We start from the raw sequence: 22779 nt of genomic DNA, 5'->3' as shown, positions 1-22779 counted from the left end.
AAAATCTGAGGAATATTTAAAGCAAAACTGTAAGAGAATTCAAAGCACATAACAACTAAAGCATTGATGTTCACGGCAGCACTGCCACTAAAGATACATGATGCACAGAGAAACACACAAAATCATAAAAATATGGAGAGCTGCCAGGTGCTTTTCATACAGGTGCACTCGGCTCTGTCTGTTTTTCAGCTTAGACAAATAAGTTATTTCCTCTCTACTTTAAATTGCTTAACCACGCAGTTTTTCCTCTTCAAACCAGCTATTAGGAATATCAAAAACTCGAACATTTTTAAAAAAGACAAACAAGAATGAAAGTTTGCGTATTTTTGTAGAAGTGGTGGCATGCAAATATCATATCCAGAGTACAGCATGCCTCAATGCCAGGAAACAAACTTTATCTATACAATGAAAGCATCATAACATGCAAACTGTACAGTGGCCTGTTTCATCAAACACGTTTACCAAGAAAGCCAGGCTTATTTCAGTTAGCCTGAGTTGGTTCTAAATAAGTCAGAATAACTCAAATAAGCCTGGTTTCTTGGTAAACTTGTTTGATGAAACCGAATCCTGGTCACATTATAGACTAGTTGCGTCCAACATCATAAAAGCTTTTGATTAGACTTGCGTTTAATGAAACTTAGTACATTTGGAGCACAACATTTCATCTTATAGAATGCCTTTATAAAATTATGTGTGATTAAATTACCCTGTATAAGTAGACCAGCATTAAACCAGTATTTCTTGACTGTTGACCTGCAAACAGTGCTTTGGTTTTATTTGAATACGAGCATAGTGCTGCAGGTGTCTCAGTAAATAATGCAAATAAGTTGCTTTTACCTTCTCTCAACCAATGGAAAACATACACATTAGTGAAGGCACAGGTAGAAGAGAGCATTTCCTCCTGCACATAACTTGCCAATGAAGAAGACGTGCACAAAAGAAGTAAAAAGAACAGGCTTCAAGCTAACAGGTCAGTTAGTGTGTTGTGTGTGTCGTGTTGTGTGTTTATATTGTTGACTTCTCTCACATGTTCTTCTTGAGGTTTGTTCATCCATTCAGGTAGAGTCCTGTCACCCATTATAGCTTCCTTTCATCCGTCCTTAACAATAAAACAGCACAAAGCTAGTACGAGTAAATGGTAAAACGAACTTTAGTTTAAAACAGTTATGTCTGTTTCCGAGCGTGACGTATAACTTTGCGTATAACTTAAATAATATTTATATCACTTTTTACGTGCGAATAAGTTACGTTACTTACGATGACGCACAAAGCACGCGTTAACCGTTCACCCTAAAATGAATGTCGCGCTGTCTCTCGGTGTATTTCATTCAGCACTTCATATTCATCTAAAAGCTTTAATAGCTCACTGTCTGTCTATACGTGTTGAATAATAATGTATAGGCCTATTTCTAAACAACATTTCCAGTTACTTCAGCCAAACTCTCCCGCGCTGTGTTCGTCCGTGACACGCCGAGCAGCGCCACCTGTGGGACTGGAGCCAAAGAAACAAGCTGGCTGTGTTCAAATGCGACACACACTAGGCTACTACTGAGGGAGTGTTATCATAAGCGCGTTATTCAGTTGTTTAATATGAGTGGTGTAACACCTAAAGTAAATCATCTATGTGAACAGTGTCGTTATGGAACCAGTATTGTGGCACAATACGAATAATTGTTCATTAGTTGTTGTTTTAGCGACAATGCAAGAAGTGATAACAGCAATATCTAAACGTTTTTTTGTTGTTGTTGTTGTTGTTGTTGTTGTTTTACATTTGGATCCTTTTTTGGACTTTTATTTATTATCCTAATTAAATCAATAATTTTGACCGATAAAATGTATTGTTGGCTATTGCTAAAAATATATCCATTATGACATATTATGACTGATTTTGTGCTCCAGGGTCATATTTGATATTAGTAATAATAATAATTTGCATATGACAGCTGGTGCACAAGAGAGTACCAGCGATTTTTCCACTTTAACCACCAATGAGAAATGGATAGAAAATGCGAAGGTCTATACATATATTATTATTTTTGAATGTTTGTAAGAGATTCTGTGGGTGAGTATCTGTATTTGTTTTATTTGCTATATTTATGTGTTCACTTATAAGTTCATTACAATTAAATAAGACATATCATAATGCATTGTGAGTTTGCACATTTCAATTACAAGAGTATAACTCTCTCAGAATACATAAACAAAAAGATTTAAAATGTTTATGTTCATGTTTTGAAATAAAATAAATGAACAATGACAAGTCGTGGGGAAGTCGTGGCCTAATGGTTAGAGGGTTGGACTCCCAATCGAAAGGTTGTGAGTTCTCGTCTCGGGCCGGACGGAATTGTGGGTGGGGGGGAGTGCATGAACAGCTCTCTCTCCACCTTCAATACCACGACTTAGGTGCCCTTGAGCAAGGCATCGAACCCCCAACTGCTCCCCGGGCGCCGCAGCATAAATGGCTGCCCACTGCTCCGGGTGTGTGCTCACAGTGTGTGTGTGTGTGTGTGTGTGTGTGTGTGTGTGTTCACTGCTCTGTGTGTGTGCATTTCGGATGGGTTAAATGCAGAGCACAAATTCTGAGTATGGGTCACCATACTTGGCTGAATGTCACTTCACTTTCACTTTCACTTTCACAATATGATAACCATCATATCCCTGTGGCCATCCGTCCAGGTTTTTTCCTCGCTCCAGCATCCCAAGTTAAAAGTTGGAAACTTTCATACCTTCAAATCTTTTCAAAATAATCAAAATGTCTTTTACCAAAAAGTTTGTAAGTGTGTAAATTGTATAATATCTAAAGTAGGCCTATACAATTATAGCAATTGTGTAGTTAATTCTCATGATGTATTTTCAGAAAGTTTTGGAATATTTTTCCTCTCCCCAAATGTCTCACTTCCAAGACAATAATTTATAAATTAATAAGGGCTATACTAACCTATTAAACATTTACCTTGTACTTGTATTTTTTGCTATTTTATTAAAACGTTTTTAGAGGTAAATCAATAACAATTTTAACAATATTTTAAGTTTGATTTATGTGATTTTTTTTCTATTTTGAATTCCATCTTTCTTTGTAAAAGGCATAAAGCTGATCATACTAATTCCAAAGTTAAGGATTCATTAGTTTGAATATACATTTAACTAAACACTAGCTGATAATTCAATATACTTTTTTATAATTTTTGACAAAACATCCCATGTTTCGACTGTGACAGCACATTTTCAGTAGTGAGCTAGTGACAGTAATGTTTTGGTAGTGACCACAACACATTCCCCCAAAATAAAGGATTATGTATACCCTTTTGTCACTACTGAAAAAAATGATGACATGGAATAACAGTAACACCCAAAAAACACTGATGTCACGAAACTCCACCAAATGCTAATCAGTACGTTTTAAATTTTTACACATATAAAAACTAAATATTATGGAATAACTCCCCACAAAAAGTGTGCTTAATTTAAAAAAATATATAATATAATTTGTGAATGAACTCAATGACCCATCCCCCTCCTTCCAGCACACTGGCACAGATCACTTGCGCACTACAGTACGCACCGCGCTGCCCACAGATAAGTATGCAGTCAGTACTCCAGAATGACACACTACTTCAGATAAAGGAATAAATTCCCTTCTATTTTTCTACCCTCTCTTTCCTAAATTGTACTGAAAATTACTACTATCGCATATAATTTATCATGGATAGTATGCACATTAGGACGCAGGATCAGTGGGCGGAGCTGCACTCACTCCAGCTCACGGTGACGTCAAGTGCATTACCTTTTATATGAAGTAGTGTGTCATTCTGGAGTACTGATATACTACATACTTATCTGTGCGCAGCGCAGTGCGTACTGTAGTGCGCGAGCGATCTGTGCCAGTGTGCTGGGAGGAGGGGGATGGGTCATTGAGTTCATTCGCACTACAGCAGATCCGCTGTCTATCTCTCGCTCACACGCTCACTTCAGGAATATGTGTCAGATGGATGGCGAGGCGAAAAACATGAGCTTTTAAAACATGGTGCATACGGTACGTGCCTCCGCGCTACGCTTGACCTTTCATCAGGACAAAGGAAGTCGATGAGCCGCTCCTGCCGTTTCCAGGTCAGTCGAGGAGACTCGCCGGTGCTCGATTAGCGGAATAATACCGAGCGAAGCGATGAAGCGCCGTGAATGATTATGGCCGATAGTCACCGAAGGGGCACGGACGGAGGCAGAGGCAGGATGACATCAGGATACTCGCAGCAGTACGCGAGCGGCAAAGCGTCAGACATACAGGAGCTTGCGTCTAAGCGCGTGGACATCCAGAAGAAGCGCTTCTACCTGGACGTGAAGCAGAGCACCCGTGGCCGCTTCCTGAAGATCGCCGAGGTGTGGATCGGCCGAGGCCGGCACGACAACATCCGCAAGAGCAAGCTCACCCTCTCCATGTCCATGGCGCCCGATCTGCGCTACTGCCTGGGGGACTTCATTGATTATTACGCGCACATCGGGCTCCGAGTGTGCCAGGCGCCGCAGGGGCAGAGCAACGGCCAGGGACGCGCACCGGAGCCCCGCCGGAGAGCAGCGGATCCGGCGGCGTCCCCCAGCGGCTCGGCCGCGTCCGAGGAGCAGACGCATCGCGTGCTGAAGAGCGAGTTCATCGAGCGGGACAACAGGAAATACTACCTGGACCTGAAGGAGAACCAGCGCGGACGGTTCCTCCGCATCCGGCAGACCGTCAACCGCGGTCACGGGGGCATGGGGTACTACGGCCAGGGCATCGAGCAGACCATCGTGCTGCCGGCGCAGGGCCTGATCGAGTTCAGAGACGCGCTGTCGCAGTTAATCGACGAATACGGCGACGACGAGCCCTGCGCGCGGAACCACGACGCGTCGCCCGAGCTGCCCGAGGCTGCGTCGTTCCGCGTCGACAACAAGCGCTTTTACTTCGACGTGGGTTCGAACCGCTTCGGCGTTTTCCTGAAGATCAGCGAGGTCCGGCAGCCCTACCGGAACACTATCACCGTCCCGCTGAAAGCCTGGGCCCGCTTCGGCGAGAACTTCATGCGGTACGAGGAGGAGATGCGGCACATCTTCACCTGTCATAAAGAGAAGAGGACGGACGCGGAGGAGCAGGAGGATTGACGCACGCTGCTGCTTCGGATGATGATGATGATGATGCTTCTGGTGTTAGTTGTACCTCGAGCCTCCTGCTGTACTCACCTTACACTTTACCCTGCAGCCCGTCCCGTTCATACACACCACTGTCGATTTAAATCTAGACAGAGTTTGTGTGTGTGTGTGTGTGTGTGTGTGTGTGTGTGTGTGTGTGTGTGTGTGTGTGTGTGTGTGAGCGTGTGCATTAGGATTCTGTTTTGTCTCCAATGCTTCTTCACAGGCTTAACGTGTATGGGGCTGCTGTGCAATTTCTCAAAGCTGGGAATCAGATAATCAAGGTCTTATCAAGCACTTAGGTAACACTTTATTTTGATATAGTCCACTTTAGACATTCTACTAAGGCTGATAATACATGGGGAAACTTGTTGAGCAATAGTGCTTTCTTAATCATATGGCATCCAGATGAGACATGGCCTATGATTTAAAGTATCCAGAGAGAAATGTGTTACCCGTTCTCAATGGGAAAGTAGCCAAGCAACTTTGCTCAAAGTTTCCCTGTCTATCATCAGCCTAACAGTAAGTATCTTTGAAACTAAATGTCAATTAGTAGTCATTAGAGTATTATTAGACTGTCTGCTTAATATCTTCTAAGGCTAATAGACGGGACAACTTTTTTTTAGCAACATTGCTTGGACACTTTTACCGTTGTGTTTTGATGGGTGCACAACATATTGAACTTTGCAAGTATATGTCAAATTATTCTAACCCTAACAATCTACAGTCTACACATGTAGTTGCAAATTAATGAGAATTAGTTGACATGTAGTTGCAGAGTTAGTTTTATTTAGTAGAATGTCTAAAGTGGACTATCAAATAAAGTGTAACCAGCACTTATATTATATCAGAGATGCACTGCACACGAGTGCAGAGTATTTTGATGGTCCAAAGTGAAGCTTTTCTCTTTTTTTTTTCATTTCAATGTTCAAGGGAACTGCAACATTTTTGCCATTGCACAAATACAATGTACCCCATTTGAAATTAGAAACCAAAAAGTGTATTAATATTTACATTATTTGGATGAATTATTTAAATATGAAAATGCCTAAACTGATGATGCTGCTGGATCTATAAGGCTGATGATATACGGGTCCATCTTTTGAGTAATTTTACTAGGCAACTTTTTTTGAGCAGTGTTGCTTGGACACTTTCCCATTGAGAATGGGTAATAAATGTATATTTGGATATTTAAGACTGGTTAGACCTGGTTGCACCCGTGATGCCAACATAATCCAAATTTGCCTGGTAACATTGCTCAGAAGTTGCCCAGTGTATCATCAGACTAAAGCATCAAATATATGATAATGTGTGCCCATGTTTTAGCACAAATGAACAGACACTGTTCTAAGATTAGCTTTATTTATTTTTCATTTTAAGTTTTAAAAGTGGCTTTAATATTAGGATTTAGTGATCTAAATATCTCTGACAAGACAAATGCTAAATCACTCTTGATAGGTGTGCAATATTACATTTTCCCCTGTCCGTGGGTTTAAACGAGAACTGTGCAAAAGCAGAGCAAACAGATAGGCTCGTTTAAAGAGAACAGAATTTAGTTTAGCTTGGCTTGCAGGGTGATGTCGTCTTGCGTGAAATGTTGAAAAGAATTGTCACACTGGATTTACACAGACCTAAATGTCTAAATGCATTTGACATTATTCCTATCAAAACAATAGCTGTTTTAAACGACATATGATCATACACACATTCTGCTATAAAACTAAGATGTAATCAATCGTTTTTAAATAATGTGTGAGAAAATGTGAGAAAGCTAACAAGCCATTTGCAGCATCCCCAGGTGTCCTTCACACCCAGTTCATTGGATTGTGGGAAATGGTTTTTGGCATACAGTTTTAAAATCTACACTGAAATTGGGCGTGCTATGCACAGTATGCATTTTGCATACTGAGTTTCATTCAAATAAAATATAAGCAGTGTGTACTACTATGTAAACACTGCATGTGTCGACTAGTTGCATTTGTTAAAACTTTTTTTTCCTGGGGTTGTAGCATTTAGAGGCATTGACATACATGCATCTAAGGAGTTGTTTTCTTGTTAAAGCACAACTAATGAGTATTTAGGCCTGACTTGAGTTAGCTTGTGTTTATTTGTACTGTAATTATTGTCCAGCTGACGGGAAAGCAATTCGTTTCAGCACTTCTCCGTGTGTGAGAGAGTATTTATGTTTTAGAAGAATATAACTGAATTATGGGTACATTCTGTGGGTTAGTGTTAAGATGCTGATCTATAACAGACACCTCCTACAGGAAGCACTTTATTCAAACAGCACTTTGAGCTGCTTCATCTGCATCACCACTGCAAAGAGAGCCCCATGCCGTGCTCCCAAACCAACACCTCAGCCTTTCTGAAGTGCATTCATGTGTTTTCTCTCTGCACTTCTTGGTTCTTTTCGATCAGATTTGGTTGCAATATGTCATGTCATCTGTGATTGTATTGTCTGCACACAGATTTCTTACAATAAGGGCTGCTAGAGGATGCAGTATGTACTAACGTTGGGTCATAATGCCTAGTATGCAGATTTCCCATATTTATAAAGTAGGACGTTTGAAAAAGGTAGAATCCTTTTTTTCTACCGGGGCATCAGAATATTTAGGGAGTTACCTTTAAATGGCAGAATCTGGTTGTCCTCTTTTACCTATAAAGCAGTAAGCGTGTAAAGCTGGAGCAAAATTAATGAACCATGTGCACTTTAAAATTCTGAGTACAGGTTTGTTTCCAACAGAAATGAGTAGAAGTATGCTTGTTATATGTGTATGTGCAATGCATGACCAGAAGAGAGCAGTGTTCGTATGATGTTTTTCTCGCTTTGTGTATAGGTGGTATACAAATATTGCTAGTGTACACAATTTATCGCCCTGATGAAATAGCATATTTAATTCTAAAGGAATTATTTGGGAAGATGGATGTCTATTTTCCTGTAGTGTTAGAGGAAACAGCTATGTCAATTTATAAGGCCATCTCAAAATGCAATTATATTGCAGGTATATCAGAGTTACTCTAAACACTTGAATTCATGAAATTGGACTGTTATGCATAACTGAAGTCACAGATTTCAACCCATAGGCCTTAAAATCATTACACTGTGGTTGTAATGATTGACTTTAGGGTTATGAATTGTCGTTCCAACGTAGTTTGCCTTCATCTCTAAAATGTAACATTTTGTACGCATGATGTAAAAAAAAAAAAAAAAAAAAAGAACCGGGAAAAAGGTGTTTTGAATGCGACAAAGAATAAAATGAATAATAACAAAGCAAAATAGAAAAATATTTCCGTTCATAAATCTAAATATAACAGCAGAGATGCATACACTTCTGTATATGTTCTTGATAGTGGTGTGGGTAATGTGATGTTCTCAAAATAGAAAAAAGAAAGGTTGTTTACAAACTTTCTTGAGTTGTCCCTTTTTATCTTTGTGTTGACCATCTGCGGTTGGATTTAAGACGTGTCAGTGTTTGTTAAATGATTTTAAAAGATGGCAAATTTAAAACAATGTTTTGGTGTATTAGATAATGTAATGTAGTGTGTCCTCCTGTAGAGCCTTTGCATATTATACGAATCAAAAACAAGAAAGAAATGGTTCTGTCTAGTAGCACTTTCTGTTCATGTGAGTACTGTATTAGTTTCTGTTTAACATGTATGGTACAGTATGAATATTCCTGGTTTGCCTTGTAATGTTTTTAAAAGGTTGAAATATGTAGGATACATATCTGATGACATATGAAGTTTTAAACTTGACTTTCGTGCATGCTAACAGTAGGGTCCTGACAAACTTCAAATATATATGAAAAAATGGTGCTATATGAGAACATATAAAGGTGCTGAACTGGACCCTAGCTGCATGTTTGGTGAATGACAATGGAAACAGTAGAGCAAACCCGAGGCTTTTCAGTCTCGAGATTGACGACAAGATGCCCTTTCTCAACGCGAGTAGTTTTGCGTAACTGTAAATCATGCACACTTGTGTCTGTGCAGTCGTGTGTGGATGCTCCCTGAATACAAGTCTGGCATCATTTTCCATTGAAGGTTGCTTTGAGCAGGATGACATAAGAAAGGTGCGTTTGCTCATGTTGAAGCTGCAAAAACTATGTCAGACATGCAATCAGGGAGCAGCCAATCCACCATAGCTGATTATCAGTCTTTACGGTCAATAACACAGACATTATAAAACTAGTGGGTGAGAGATTGAACCGGTAGACGTCTGATGAAGGAAATCCTCACCAGAGTACATGCTGAAATGTGTGATCCTTATTTACAGTTACCCAATATTTGTGTGTAAAAGTTCCACAGACAATCTAATAAAGTACAACTTTTTTATGTTTAGAACGTGTCTTTTGATCAACTCTTCAAATATCATTGGCTAATACTATTAGTTAGTCTATTATTGACTGTTTTTATCTTTTCCCACATTAAAGTGAGTTCACAACTTATTTTTGGTAGTCATTTGTATGGTATTTTGGCATAGAAAATGTGAATGTTTTTAAATTAGTGCTTCAGTAGCTGCACTATCCCAGCTGCTTTAGGGTTCAAGACCTAAGCATCTGTTACTTTTTGAGCTAGATATGTGCATACTGAATCTCCACATGTCAAGAAGAAATATCCCTCTGGCTCGTGGTCATTTGAGTTCAAGCGCTGAGCCATGGTTTCTTATAGCTGCTTGATCTTAATGTCTCTGGTCTTTTCTTTCAGAAATACTGGTTATTTAATCACATACACTCTTAAAAATAAAGGTGCTTCACCATCACAAACTTTTTTTTGTCTCCATAAAGAACCGTTAACATCCGAAGAACCTTTCTGTTTCACAAAAAGTTATTTGTGATAAAATAAGGTTCTTCAGATTATAAAAAGACAAGAAAGAGATGGTTCTTTATAGAACCTTTTACTAAATGGTTCTTCTGTGCATCGCTGTGAAGAACATTTTAAGCACCTTTATTTTTAAGAGTGTAGCTGCAGAAAATCATAATTTTCAGCAGTTTTACAGGGCAACATACATAGGATGTTTTGACTGTTTTAAGAACTTTTGTCAGAGATCTGAATCATTCGCAAGAAGGAAAAAGAAAAAAAAGGAAGCAGCTTCATATGAGGGTGTGAAGATGGGTGTAAAAGCTGAAAATAGAAGCTTCTCTTCCTGAGAATGATGGTCAGTTTGTGCACCCTTTCAAAGTACTATTAATCGCATGAATGATCCAAAGACCTTCAGTCTGAAACAATACAATACACATATGTTTTTCAATGGAAATAGTGTAATTAAATAGTTTCGTACCAAAAAATAAATTAATTAACAACCATTTTATTCAGATTTAAGTGTAATCTAGAATGTTTATACATTGTAAAGCAATGTGTTCACTTTTTCTAATGAAGTGTTTTCTCATATAAAGCCCTGCATCAAAGCCTTAACCCATATATCAAGTAAAACAACTAACATTTCAAATATATATATTTTAAAACAAAAAGATCCAAATGTTCTCATGTCTTCTCTATGTGGGTGGTATGTTTCGAGGCTCATTGGTGGTTGGAGTAAAGAAGAACCCGTGGTGTTAGTAACAGTACTAGGTAATTTCCTGTGCCTTTGCTGTTCAGAGTTTGAGGTCAAGCGATTTCCTTTTTGGTATGTCTCACTTGATGTTCCTCAAACTGAAGTGACAAACTTCGCACAGTTCCCTGCTAAGACATTTTAGATCATGTCATACATGCTCAACTGCCATTTTACATGATGGTAAGTACCAACAATTTTGATCTTACAAGTTGAAGCGATTATTTCTTTCAGTGTGCTGATGTTTGCTTGTTTGCTCAGTTGTGCTGTAGATGTGATTTAACTTATATAAACATTTCACATGTATACAAAGCAGTGTTTTCACTGTCGTGTGGTCATGTGAAACATACCAAGCATGTATTTTAATACTACTAACATACAGCTTTAGCCAAATCTTTCACAAGAAGTCATGTGATTGTCAATGTTGAATTATAGCAATGTTCCCTAAACCACAAGTTTAGTAACACTGAACTGACCACTTTTGAAGGATGTTTATTTTTATACACGTGAAAGCCTTAATACCTGTGTCGACGTTTACATTTAATGCTGTGTGTCGACGCTTGCTGTTGCAATGTGATTATAGATGCATTTCTTTCTTTCTTTTTTTCAGTAAAGATTTCTATAGCACCCCTTGTACCAAATAGCATCTTATTAATGTGTTTAAAAGGTTGTTTAAAAAAATGAATTGCTGTTGTGTTGTCATACAGTCACATGGTAAATTGTACAAATAAAGAGCTGACCAGGTTTAACAATATTTAAGCATAAGTTAATAAATGTGAGCACTACAGCAGAAATATATTCTGGACAAGAGTGAAGCTCTCGCTGCCTTAACATTTGGTGATGATGGGGAAGTCGTGGCCTAGTGGTTAGAGAGTTTTACACCTAACCCTAAGGTTGTGGGTTCGAGTCTCGGGCCAGCAATACCATGACTGAGGTGCCCTTGAGCGAGGCACCGAACCCCCAACTGCTCCCTGAGCACCGCAGCATAAATGGCTGTGTGTGTGTGTGTGTGTGTGTGTGCACTTTGGATGGGTTAAATGCAGAGCATGAATTCTGAGTATGGGTCACCATACTTGGCTGTATGTCACTTTCACTTAAGTCTATATGGTCATTGAAATCTATACAACCAACTGTATGCAGTGAAAGAGCAAATTGTTTGCAACTGTTTGCATGCCACTTGTAAAGCGTGTGACAGTTTATAATAGTCTTGGGAATATCTGCTGAGCAAATAGTCATCAGAAGAAATGTACACATTATTTTACATGTTAGAATAATGGAAGGTGTTTTTTTTTTCTTTGTCAGAGTGAATATCAGTTGTAAACAAGTATGGAGAAAAGACAGCGTGAGGGGACAGTAGAGGGCTCCAGATCACACCAGTCAACATTAACAGGAACCCTGGCACTGAAGAACTTCACCATACCCAGGAAGAAGCGGACCTCTGGAGAAGGTTTCACTAGATTTTCTCAAAAGCAAAAAAAAAAAAAAAATTACATTTGTGATGGAGTGCTAAAACATCCAAACTGTTTTATGATACGTTATAATCCAGAGCAACTGCTAAATTGATCAGGTGCTTTTTGACTTCTTTTTGGTCAGACCTGTTGGAGCGTTGTTCAGAGGAAAGCCGTGACTACAATCTCATTCAGACAAAACTGAGAGATGCCATGCTGGACACTAGAGAGGACCGAGCTAATGCATGGGTCTGGAAAGATGTTTGTTTAGTGCACAATGAGGAACTCCTTAAAAAGTTCTTAGAAAAAAGGTAACATGCTGGCCTGATGTTACATTTTCATGTGAAAAGGCTTTGCTCTTGTGGCAACTCAGAAATTCAGAAATTAAAATAAATTTTCCACAATAAACTAATTTATTACACATAACTTAATTTCTGAACTTATTTGTTTTGTTTTCTTTGAATGTATGGATTACTTGGGTTGTTACCAAATTCTGGTAAAATTTTCAAGTCAACAGCATCTTTAGAAATATATTTATTGAGAAAAAGGGTAACGTGTTCAATACTTATTTTACCTGTTGTATCTGTGACCGCTCGTCTTCAGGGCAGAGATGCGAGCCAAAGGAAGACATGGGAGAGAAATGGAAGAAAGATTCTGTTTTTTAGCTTCATCGGATCAAATGGCAGCCCAGATTTATCGGCACGGTCTACAGGTTGGCAGCACTGTCCAGTATGCCTTGGGAAAGCCATCACACGGAGTATATCTCTTTAGGCATGTCGACGTGGCTCTGAAATCTAATACCAACGTATTAAGTTTGACAAAAGTTGTAATTTTCAAGGTTTGTTGAATGTTTCCTAAGTCTTATACAGTCAAAACATTATGGAACGACATTTATCAATGGAATGACAGTAAGTACAGAACATTGTTATGTTTTGGGGTTTCAGGTTCTTTATGGAAAGGTGAAAAAATCCGCTCCAAGCTTGGACTGGAACAAAACGCAGGATCCCACTGTGAGCTTTGACTGTCACATGTGTAAAGATGCAGTGTCTTATCGAGACACTCTTCACCAGCAAGTTCTGGGCTCCTCTGTGAGTTGATTTAATCTCAGAATAGCCAATTATCTGATCAAATAGCCTGGATAACCAACAGTAGTCTTCTTAAAAAAAACTTTGTCCTTCTAGGTTTTTCTGTTTGACTTTAACGAGAAGCAGGAACTCACTGAAAGACCCAGACAGTGTTTGCCATATGCTGTAGTTTCATTTGTTCCTTCTAGCAGTGCCATTCTGACTGTGCCTACAAACCTAGCACTCTCCGCTTCAGCGCTACCTGTTGGCCAAGTGCATGGTGAGATAACACAAACCTTTTTATTACCACTTCAAGCATGCCCATCATTATCAAGTTTATTTCTGTAGCACTTTTCACAATTCATATGAAGAAATGTATGTCGCAGTCTTTAATCAATAATGTATTTGTATATTTTATCCCTGAAAAATACAACAGACCGTTTTAAGGCATGTCATTTGCCAGAGAGAAAAGGAAGCACTGCCACCATTAAGTTCAATCACTTTGGTATGTCGGGCTGCTGTGAGACACCTCATTATACACCTCAGAAACCAGAAGTAGAAGCTCCATTTCAAAAGAGCGATATTAAAAACACTCAGTCATTCAACCCAAAACAGCACTGGATTGCTGCCAGTGAGGAAGCAGCTTCCAGCAGTTCAGGGCCAGTTATGGATAACACTGCCATCTCTCAAAGCTTGCTGGGAAAGAAATTATTCCTGAGTAATCACAAAAAGAGGATTGCAAACAATGACAATACATGGGACATAGTACCTCAAAGTCCACTGGACAAAATTTCTAGCTTGGTGTATTCTTCACGCTTGGTTAGTGATCCTCGTCTGTCTAGAAAGGAAGGATATAAACAGACCAACCACTCAGAGGCCAAGGTAGCATACGCCGGATCTGGGTGTGATAATAAGGAATGCCAACCAACTGGTAAAAACCAAGAGGGCAATTATGGATTTGCTGGAAATAAGTGTGATTCAAAAGAGCCAACAAAGAAGGACACTCAAACAGAAACCTCAAGGATTGACCAATGTTCGCATACCCTGACATTGCCTTCAATGAAGTTATTCAAAATGAAATTCCAAAAATATGCTGCCTACTTTAGAATGAATGAGGAAGAGAGGCATCTAAAAATATGGTCACAAGAAAACATGTCAGCAGAGCAAAAGCAAGAATTAGCTGACCGTATACATTTTTATGAAGGTTATTATCATAAGTATAAAAACGGATTGATCTTTCAAAATGTTGATGAGACAAAGAAGAAGTCCATCGTTTCTCAAATAGAGCCCAAAGAAAATCACATTCTACAGACAAAAGACGATACGTACAAGCACGATCAGTCCTATGTGTGCCAAACAAGAAGTCATAATGCTGCAAGTTTGTCAGATAACAGGGGTAAATGTAGCACAACACCCATTCATGAGACCAGTCTTGTATATCATGCAGAATCTAGTGCAGTAATGTTGCCAGAAAAGGGACAGGATCAAGCACCAGAGACTAGCCAGGACCATCCTGATAGATGTCTGGTTCACTCTCCAGATAAACTCTCAGAGCAGTCATTGGTGCTGACATCATCGAACCTAAACCTCACAGGGGAGAAAACTGAGACACAAAGTGTACATCTTGATCTCAGGCACCCAAGTCCTTTAAGTTGTCCCTCTAATGAAGCAAAGCTTAATCACAGAATAGAACGTGAAAGTGAGCTCTCCAGAAGGACAATAGAGGATCAGTCTACTCCAGGTGATAACTTAGTTGAAAAGCTCAGCAATGGATCAAGCCTTATGTATGCAAACAGCGTCATGGATAACACAGTCATGGATAACAACGTCATGGATAACACAGTCATGGATAACACAGTCATGGATATTGCAAGCTGTGTTGAAGTCTCTAGCTGTGGACCATCAGACAACAGTGACCTCAATCCTCCCATGACAGTAAAGCAAAAAGAGGATGGGAAAACTGGCAGCGATGTTCAAGAGATGGGTACTTTTAGATGGATAAAATGTTGTGAAGACTCATCTCCAGAGCTTGATATGGAAACAGTAAAGCGGGATGACAATACTCACTGTGAATTGTACAAAAGAATTCAACTCGATCGACTGCTGCCAAGCATGTTTGAAAAGCATGTTTTTTCCTCAAGTACAGACAAAGATATGAGCGGACCTGCGGACAATATTTCCAAGCTAAAAAATGAAAGCAAAGATCACAGCGAAGCTGAAACAAACCTAAACATCAAAGTTACTCTAAAATCCAGCAAAACGTCTGAACATACTACAGGAGTGCTTTCTCTCTCTGAGCGATTTTCAAAAATCAAAGGCCTTCAAAAGAAATTGATTGAAAGAAACAACAAAATGATTCAAAGCAGAAGCGGAGGACACAAAGAAACTGCAACTTGCAATGCTGAACTAATACAACTACTAGCTCAGAGGTACAGTAAATCGAAACTGTATGTAAAATGCAACCACTTGAGCAGGCCGGGTTATAAGAAGTCATGCCTCAAAAAACAGCATACATTTCTATCACTACGTCACTCTCTAAAGAGGAGCAAATATGTCAAGAAGACATCCTTCTGGAAAGCAAAGAGGAATCTTAGCAGGGCAACTGTGTCAGCTGATGAAACATTAAACAGCAAAGCAACACCAGACTCTTCAAACAGTCAGTCTGAAATAGTCTTTACAGAACATGAAGATCAAGACCCAGACTCTAATTTAAGAATATCTCACACATCAGATGAACGAAAATCATTACATGTTCAGGCTTCTCAGGAGGCTACTGCCACTCTTCCTGAGACCAAACTGATAGAGGAGCCAGTAAATCCTACTGAAGATCTCTATAAAAATGATTCAGTCTGCACTGAGAATGCTACCACACATTTTACTCCATATCTAATCCCAGTAATAGTGGATAAAGGAGAACAAGTGAAGACAACTGAAAACATCTCCAATCAAAGCCAAATGTCCTTGATCGCATGCAGTAGCAAAAAGCAAGGGCGTAAAGAGTGCGAAGAGGAGAAAATGTTTCCAATTGTGACATCAGAGACTGGACTGAATCCGTTAAGAAAGGAGCAATTCACATTTAAATTTACAGTGGATGACAATGTAGATCCTGATTGTAAGGTATCAGAAACACACAGTGATGTGCCTGCAAGCAACACAACTCATAAAACTGAGCTCAGGTCAAACGTGACTCCAGAAGCCAAGTTGATGGATGCTATCAATGCTACAGCTGAGACAGAAACTATCAAATGTAGTGAGCAAAATACAAATATGAAAAATACTCCAAATGTACAGTGTTTTGAAGGAACAGAACTCATGTCTGCATATATCCCACATATGAACCAATCATGTCTCAAAATGTTTACCAACACATCAAATGTCCGCAGTGTTTGGAGTACTGATTCTGAAGCATTTGGATACACAACATTAGATTCAGAGCAGTGTAGGTCAGAAGCTTTGAACTGTACATCTAATAATATTGTAGATCTTACTGTCGATGAGCCAGCTTTGAGTGTCCAGTGTGAGATTTCCTCAAAACGCACAAAGAAGAACAGCAACACCAGTTTGCTCGGTTCTGACAAATCACAAAGTACTCCGACAATCAGAGACGACTGTAATTTATCAAGGCCAGACCAAAATAAAACCGATGAGGTAAACTCACCAGAAACCCAGCTCATTTCTAAACTGAGAGATTATTTGACCAAATTTGAGTCCACTGTCAAGAAACAAGAGTCAGTGAATGAAGATCTTAAAGAAAGGCCAGTGATGTGGATAACGCTTGACAGCACTGCACATAAGCAGCAATTGTATGAAAAAAGCCAGTACTGTATGGTGAACGTTCCTTGCCTGATGTCTCATGGGGGTGAAACTGCTAAAAAAAACAATTCAAGTGAATACACCGAAGCCCCTGTTCAAGCTAGGAAGGTTCTTCGAAGGGAACATGCTCGACATGGAAGTGATGTTTGCCTATTAGTGCCTGTTGAACCTAAGAGAGGCAGACGATCTTCTCAAACCAAACGAACCAGTAAGCAAAGATCAAGGAGGAGCTCAGTACCTAGTGTCAGTCCTGACAGTACTAGTGCTATAGACACCGTCAAAGGTAATAGTCCACACCCTTTGCCCCCGGTGAATGACCGGAGCGCTGTTTTCCCAGAAATCTCCATCAATAACACCTTTAATGCCCAGTTACAGATGCAAAGAAAGCACACAACAGCCCAACAAAATTCCTCTGTGAATCTGAATAGTATATACGAACGACAGAGTCAAGAGAATCAATCTTTGAACACTGTAAATATTATTGATGACGGCAATGTGAGCAGTACATTCGCTGACAATAAATACAGCATCAGTGACATTTCGAACACTCTTAAAAAAGCAGACCAGACAGTCTCATTAACCGAACTTGGATCTTTGCAGTCTAAATGCAAAAGCATGTTGCAGCATTTTATTTTAAGTTTTGAACAAGATCAGCAAGTGTCATTCAATCAATCTTTTGTCTCAAGGTGTCTCATCTTAGAGCAATATTTGGACCATCCGCCTGCACAAGTAGACCTGAAATATGAAGCTGTGAATTCATACTTGGAGTTGCAGATGATGATGGAAGCTTGGCAGTTTGTAGAAAACAAAATCAACTTTCTGAGCGGTAAACCCACGTTTAGGAGTTTGCTATGGTATGACCCTTCTCTTTATGGAGAACTGTACAAAGGGGAGGTTGGCTTTCAGCAGCAGTCATCATTGTTTGCTTCTTTTCAAAAGATCTTGGCACAAGAGGGCTACAGTAAACTGCAGGAATACTACAGTGCGGTATTCTCCTTGCACCAACAGCTCAATGCAGCCCCTGATGCATCTTACTACATGTATCTGAAAAGTAAGCGTGAGATCCTTGAGGCTGAGGCTGCACTCAGAAATGCCCATGACATTAAAAGCTTCTTTTTATCTGTACCAATGTCTGCAATGATCAATTTAGGAGACAGTTTGGAAAGACTGGAAAAGATACACAAAGTGATAATGACTTTTGTGGAGACACCTTCGGATCAGTTGCCAGGGACATTTGATGTGGGCAAAGCAGAGCATCTTTCCATCACATGCAGATATCTCCAAGAAAAAGCTCTTTTCATGAAGTCATGCAAAGATATGATTAGCAAAGTGTCATGGTTTGGAATCGAGCACCTTCTTTATGATGCCTCTAAGGTTCTTGTATGGCAAGACATGAATCACGGTGCACCAAATGAAGTTCTCAAGACATATAAGAATTCAAACCCGCAGATTATTTTTGGAGTGACGGAGTCAGGTGTTACACTTGTAAACAAAGTGGAACAGCCCCCTCCATCCATAAATGGAGCAGAGATTTCAACGAAACAAAAGAGTGATGCTGCTCGGAAACGCAAGAGTTCACAGTTATGGACGTCCTCTCAACCCAGTGTTGCACAGGTAAGATTTTGGTTTGTATACATACCTGTCAACCCTCCTGTTTATCCAGGGATTGTCCCTTATTTTATATTTTATCCCGCTTTCATCCCCTTTAAATATTTGTTAATCATTTAGAATAAGGAACACTCATTCACTATTAACACTATTAAGAGTTTTCCTTGAAAAAACACCAGTTACACTGTGGTCCACTTTAGACATTCTACTAACAGTTAGTAACTTTGCAACTATGTCAACTTGCAGTCATTAGACTTTTAGTAGATTGTCTGCATAATATCTTCTAACACTTTATTTTGATGAGTCCATACATACAAGATACTGACTACGAGAAACTTTGCAAGTATATGTCAACTTATTAAACTAACCCTACACCTAACCTAACAGTTTACTCTTAGATTTAGTATACATATAGTCACATTTATATTTAGTCATTTAGCCGATGTTTTTATCTAAAGCGACTTACAAATGCGAACAATGGAAGCAATAATAAAATGTTTTAAAAATCATGTGTAACTATAACAAGTCTCAGTTAGGTTTACCTAGTATACATAGCAAGTTAACTTTTTTATTATATAATATATAAAAGAAAACAAATAGAATAGAGCAAGCTAGTGTTAGAGGCATATTTTGCTTTTGTTAATTGCATAAAAAATAAAGAAAAACAAAAAAAGTTTAGAAAAGCTAGTGTTTTCACGATACAGTGTGTGGGTAGAAGCAGGATGATGAAGATGAATAAGTTCAAACACACTTTAATAATTCCAAAACATTTAATCGCACGCACACACACACACGCGCGTGCGCACACAAACACACACACGGTAACATTCACAATACCAGATATACCAGAATGAACAGACTTGACTATAACTAGGGGTGCTAATGAGAGATAGACAAATGAGGAGAATCAACTAATAATGATACAACAAGAACAGGAATGACCAAATATGGGCACATGAGGGAGAAAACACCACAAACAGCCCTGTGACAGTGATAGTTTAAGACAACAAGCAGTAAATGAATAGAGTGCTAGTCTAAAAGGGACAAGTTTTTTAATAACAGATTTAGAATAGAAAGAGCCAGAGTTAGAGGGTCAAACCAAGGAAGATATTGTTTTTAAGAGAGTGGAAGAATGAATAGAGTTTCTTTAGCTGATTCTTGAAGATGGCTAAGGACTCAGCTGCTCGGATTGAGTTGGGCAGGTCATTTCACCGGGAGGGAACATTTAATTTAAAAGTCTTTGAAAGTGGATGACACCAATAAAGCAATGTTCGCTTGCAGAACACATGCTTTTAGAGGGTAAGTAATTAATTTTGTTAAAGGGGTGCAGAACAAGTGGTGGTTTTGTAGGCAAACATTAATGCTTCAAATTTTATGTGAGCAGGTATTGGTAACCAGTGCAAATTGATAAACAGAGGTGTGACGTGCATTCTATTTGACTCATTAAAAATGTATTTTGCTGCCCAGTTCTGGATTAATTCTAAAGGTTTAATAAAAACTGACTGGAAGTCCTGCCAAGAGAGCACTGCAATTTTCAAGTCTGGACAGAACAAGAGCTTGAACAAGGAGATCCGAAGCATGTTTAGAAAGAAAGCGCCTGATTTTCTTGATGTTGAATAAAGCAATTCTGCAGGACCGGACAGTTTTAGCAGTGTGGTCAGAGAAAGTCATCTTATCATCAATCATAACTCCAGGGTTTCTGGCTGTTTTGGAAGGAAATATGGTTGATATTCCTAACTGGATGGTGAAATTGTGATGAAATGATTGGTTTGATGGAACCACAAGCAGTTCTGTTTTGAGTTGAAGGTGATGGCCTTCATCCGTTTATAAATGTCTGTTAGACAAGCTGAGATGCGAGCAGCTATTGTTGGATCATCAGGATGGAATGAGAGGTAGAGTGTCATCAACATACCAGTGATATAAAAAGTCATGTTTCTGAATGACAGAACTTAGTGATGCCATGTAGACAGAGAAGAGAAGAGAAGAGGTCCAAGAACTGAGCCCTGAGGCACCCCAGTAGATAGATGTTTCCACTTAAACACCTCACCTCTCCAAGATACTTTGAAGGACCTATCTGAGAGGTAAGACTCAAATCACTTGAGTGCAGTTCCTGAGATGCCCTTTGCCAGTAGGGTTGACAGGAGGATCTGGTGGTTAACAGTGTCAAAAGTAGCAGACAGATAAAGCAAGATAGGTAATGAAGATTTGAAATCCGCTCTAGCCAGTCTTACGGCTTCAACAACTGAGAGAAAGACAGTCTTGGCTGAATGCCCACTCTGAAACCAGACTGGTTGCTGTCGAGGAGGTTGTTCTGTGTGAAAAATTCAGAGACCCCATATATTGATTTTGGTACCCACATGTTGACAGGTATTTGTACATTGTGTGAAGATTAAAAGTCAACATGTTAACATGAAAGGGTTAACTTTATTGATAACTTTTAAATAAAACTTGCTTTTCTTTATAATGCTATAATGCACCGCAAACACTCATTTGGTATGGCTACTTACATTAACTACAACACCCATGTTTTACAATCCAATAATCAGTTACTAATGCATAAACTACAGTTTTCCTCACTGTAAATTCTCTTTCACATGGAAAGTCACATTTCACATCTGACTTTAATGTTGTTAGAACTGCTAGAACTGAATGAGATAGATGTTTTTATTCCATTTGGTTGCAAAGAAAAACATTGTGTATCTTTCTAAATGTTTGTTTGTTTGTTTTATTCTCTAGAGTGTAAAGGCTGATAAGGATGTGGCTTATAAAATGGCTAAAAGGAGGTAGGAGACACTTTTACAATTGAATTTTAGAATAAAATAATCAGTCTCTAATGCATTAGTTTTGAGAGCATTTTTTAAAATCCTAAAATGTGTGGGTAATGAATGTTCTCCAACATCTTCAGGCCATCTCTTTCACCCCTAACGCAATGCAATGGTGTGAAATCCCCTTTCCAATCAACTTCAAGCCGTGTTGAGATCCCGACCCCTTACTACGCTCTTCCTCACGGAGTGGATCCGGGGCATTGGGGAATGGTTGGAAGCACTGCTGCTGACTGGAATGCCTCGAACTTCCCACCTAACCTCCCCCCTTCACCTTCCACGTCTCATGCTAATTCTCTTCATTTGTCTAATAGATGGGCGACTTCATCACATTCTGATGACAGGAGATCTTTAGCAGACATACAAAGACCTCAACAGCCTTCAGTCTCTGCTCCCCAAGCAACTTTACGAGGAGATTCTTGTGTCTCACGTCTTGCACCACATTGTCCTGTGCTCTCACAAGAACAAGTAAACCATTTCAATTTATCCATGACACAACCTTATAGTTTACCAAATTGCCCTCCGGATGCAAATTTGATCCCTCCGCCTCTCTCGGTTCAGGCTTTGACACATGTCCCTATGCCCAGCGCGATTACAGCAATTCATTACCCCTACTTCCTTCTGAATGGACAAACATACACCACAGACTCCAATGCAGCCATTCACCCTAATACTAGATATTACCCTAACACCATTTAGGGCTAATGTACTATGAGCTATGAAATGGAATCACATGTGAGTCAGTTTTATTTAGTGAAATGAAGTTAAGTGAAGTGATGTGTGGCCAACTATGGTGACCCATATTCGGAATTTGTGCTCACACACATTATAAACACACACACACACACACACACACACACACACACACTCACACACACTCCCAGGGCATTGGGCAGTGAATACAGCTGAATTATATCACAGAACTAGTTTAACATCTTAAAACTGATTCATAAATGTAGTTGGTGCTTTTAAGCAAATGTACTTTAATGTGAAGTAAATGTATATATGATATAACATACATTTTCTGATAAAACCTTACATGTACTGTAAATAACAATGTTTTATACAATGACTTGATGTTCAGTTACTTTATTTTAGTATTTATTGCAACTGAATTTGTTTTCTACAAGTTAATATCAATAAATAAATGATTTGGTGTAAAATGTCCCAAATCAGTTGTGAGCATGTGATGTCTTGTGTTTCTGACTGACTGGTTGTACACTGCATGCACAGAATAACTGATTAAAGTGTACAGCTTATAGAATGATCTTCATTTATTAACAATGAAAAGATGCAAGACCATTGCACACATCCAT

General features: G+C 39.2%; 3 protein-coding genes and 1 long non-coding RNA gene across 5 annotated transcripts in view; 3 read left to right on the top strand and 1 right to left on the bottom strand.

The window, feature by feature from the left end:
• The window catches only part of wrn (WRN RecQ like helicase), a 45368-nt gene extending 43867 nt beyond the window's left edge, over positions 1–1501 (bottom strand). The window contains exons 1-2 of the mRNA XM_052566721.1: positions 1258–1501; positions 1028–1099 (exon numbers count right to left, since the gene is read on the bottom strand). Coding sequence (XP_052422681.1) covers positions 1028–1078 — 51 coding nt within the window. The 5' untranslated portion in view covers positions 1079–1099; positions 1258–1501. The remainder of the gene's footprint in view (positions 1–1027; positions 1100–1257) is intronic.
• LOC127965988 (uncharacterized) overlaps positions 1–22779 on the top strand; it is a 201079-nt gene that overhangs the window by 161622 nt on the left and 16678 nt on the right. The window lies entirely within an intron of this gene.
• LOC127965964 (uncharacterized) lies at positions 550–22648 on the top strand. Of its 2 annotated transcripts, none has more exons than XM_052566717.1 (9): positions 550–970; positions 12011–12155; positions 12302–12467; positions 12760–12994; positions 13101–13244; positions 13338–13500; positions 13657–18647; positions 21378–21424; positions 21547–22648. In XM_052566717.1, exons 2-9 carry the CDS (start codon positions 12035–12037, stop codon positions 22160–22162), a joined length of 6483 nt encoding a protein of 2160 aa, XP_052422677.1. In that variant the 5' UTR covers positions 550–970; positions 12011–12034; the 3' UTR covers positions 22163–22648. The 2 variants fall into 2 exon arrangements, with proteins under 2 accessions (XP_052422677.1, XP_052422678.1); XM_052566718.1 differs by lacking the exon at positions 550–970 and adding an exon at positions 10669–10891.
• Positions 3664–9605, top strand: purg (purine-rich element binding protein G). The gene has a single exon (XM_052566761.1). It carries the CDS (start codon positions 4177–4179, stop codon positions 5128–5130), a length of 954 nt encoding a protein of 317 aa, XP_052422721.1. The 5' UTR covers positions 3664–4176; the 3' UTR covers positions 5131–9605.

Source organism: Carassius gibelio, chromosome B10 (genome assembly GCF_023724105.1).
Source record: "Carassius gibelio isolate Cgi1373 ecotype wild population from Czech Republic chromosome B10, carGib1.2-hapl.c, whole genome shotgun sequence".
NCBI classification, from domain to species: domain Eukaryota; kingdom Metazoa; phylum Chordata; class Actinopteri; order Cypriniformes; family Cyprinidae; genus Carassius; species Carassius gibelio.
This window is presented reverse-complemented; position numbering and strand designations above follow the sequence as displayed.

Coding starts and splice junctions, on each gene's coding strand:
- purg (XM_052566761.1), top strand. CDS start 4,177: ATGATTATGGCCGATAGTCACCGAAGGGGCACGGACGGAGGCAGAGGC.
- LOC127965964 (XM_052566717.1), top strand. CDS start 12,035: ATGGAGAAAAGACAGCGTGAGGGGACAGTAGAGGGCTCCAGATCACAC. Junction 12,156..12,301: donor GAAGCGGACCTCTGGAGAAG/GTTTCACTAGAT, acceptor CTTTTTGGTCAG/ACCTGTTGGAGCGTTGTTCA. Junction 12,995..13,100: donor CAAAAGTTGTAATTTTCAAG/GTTTGTTGAATG, acceptor TTGGGGTTTCAG/GTTCTTTATGGAAAGGTGAA.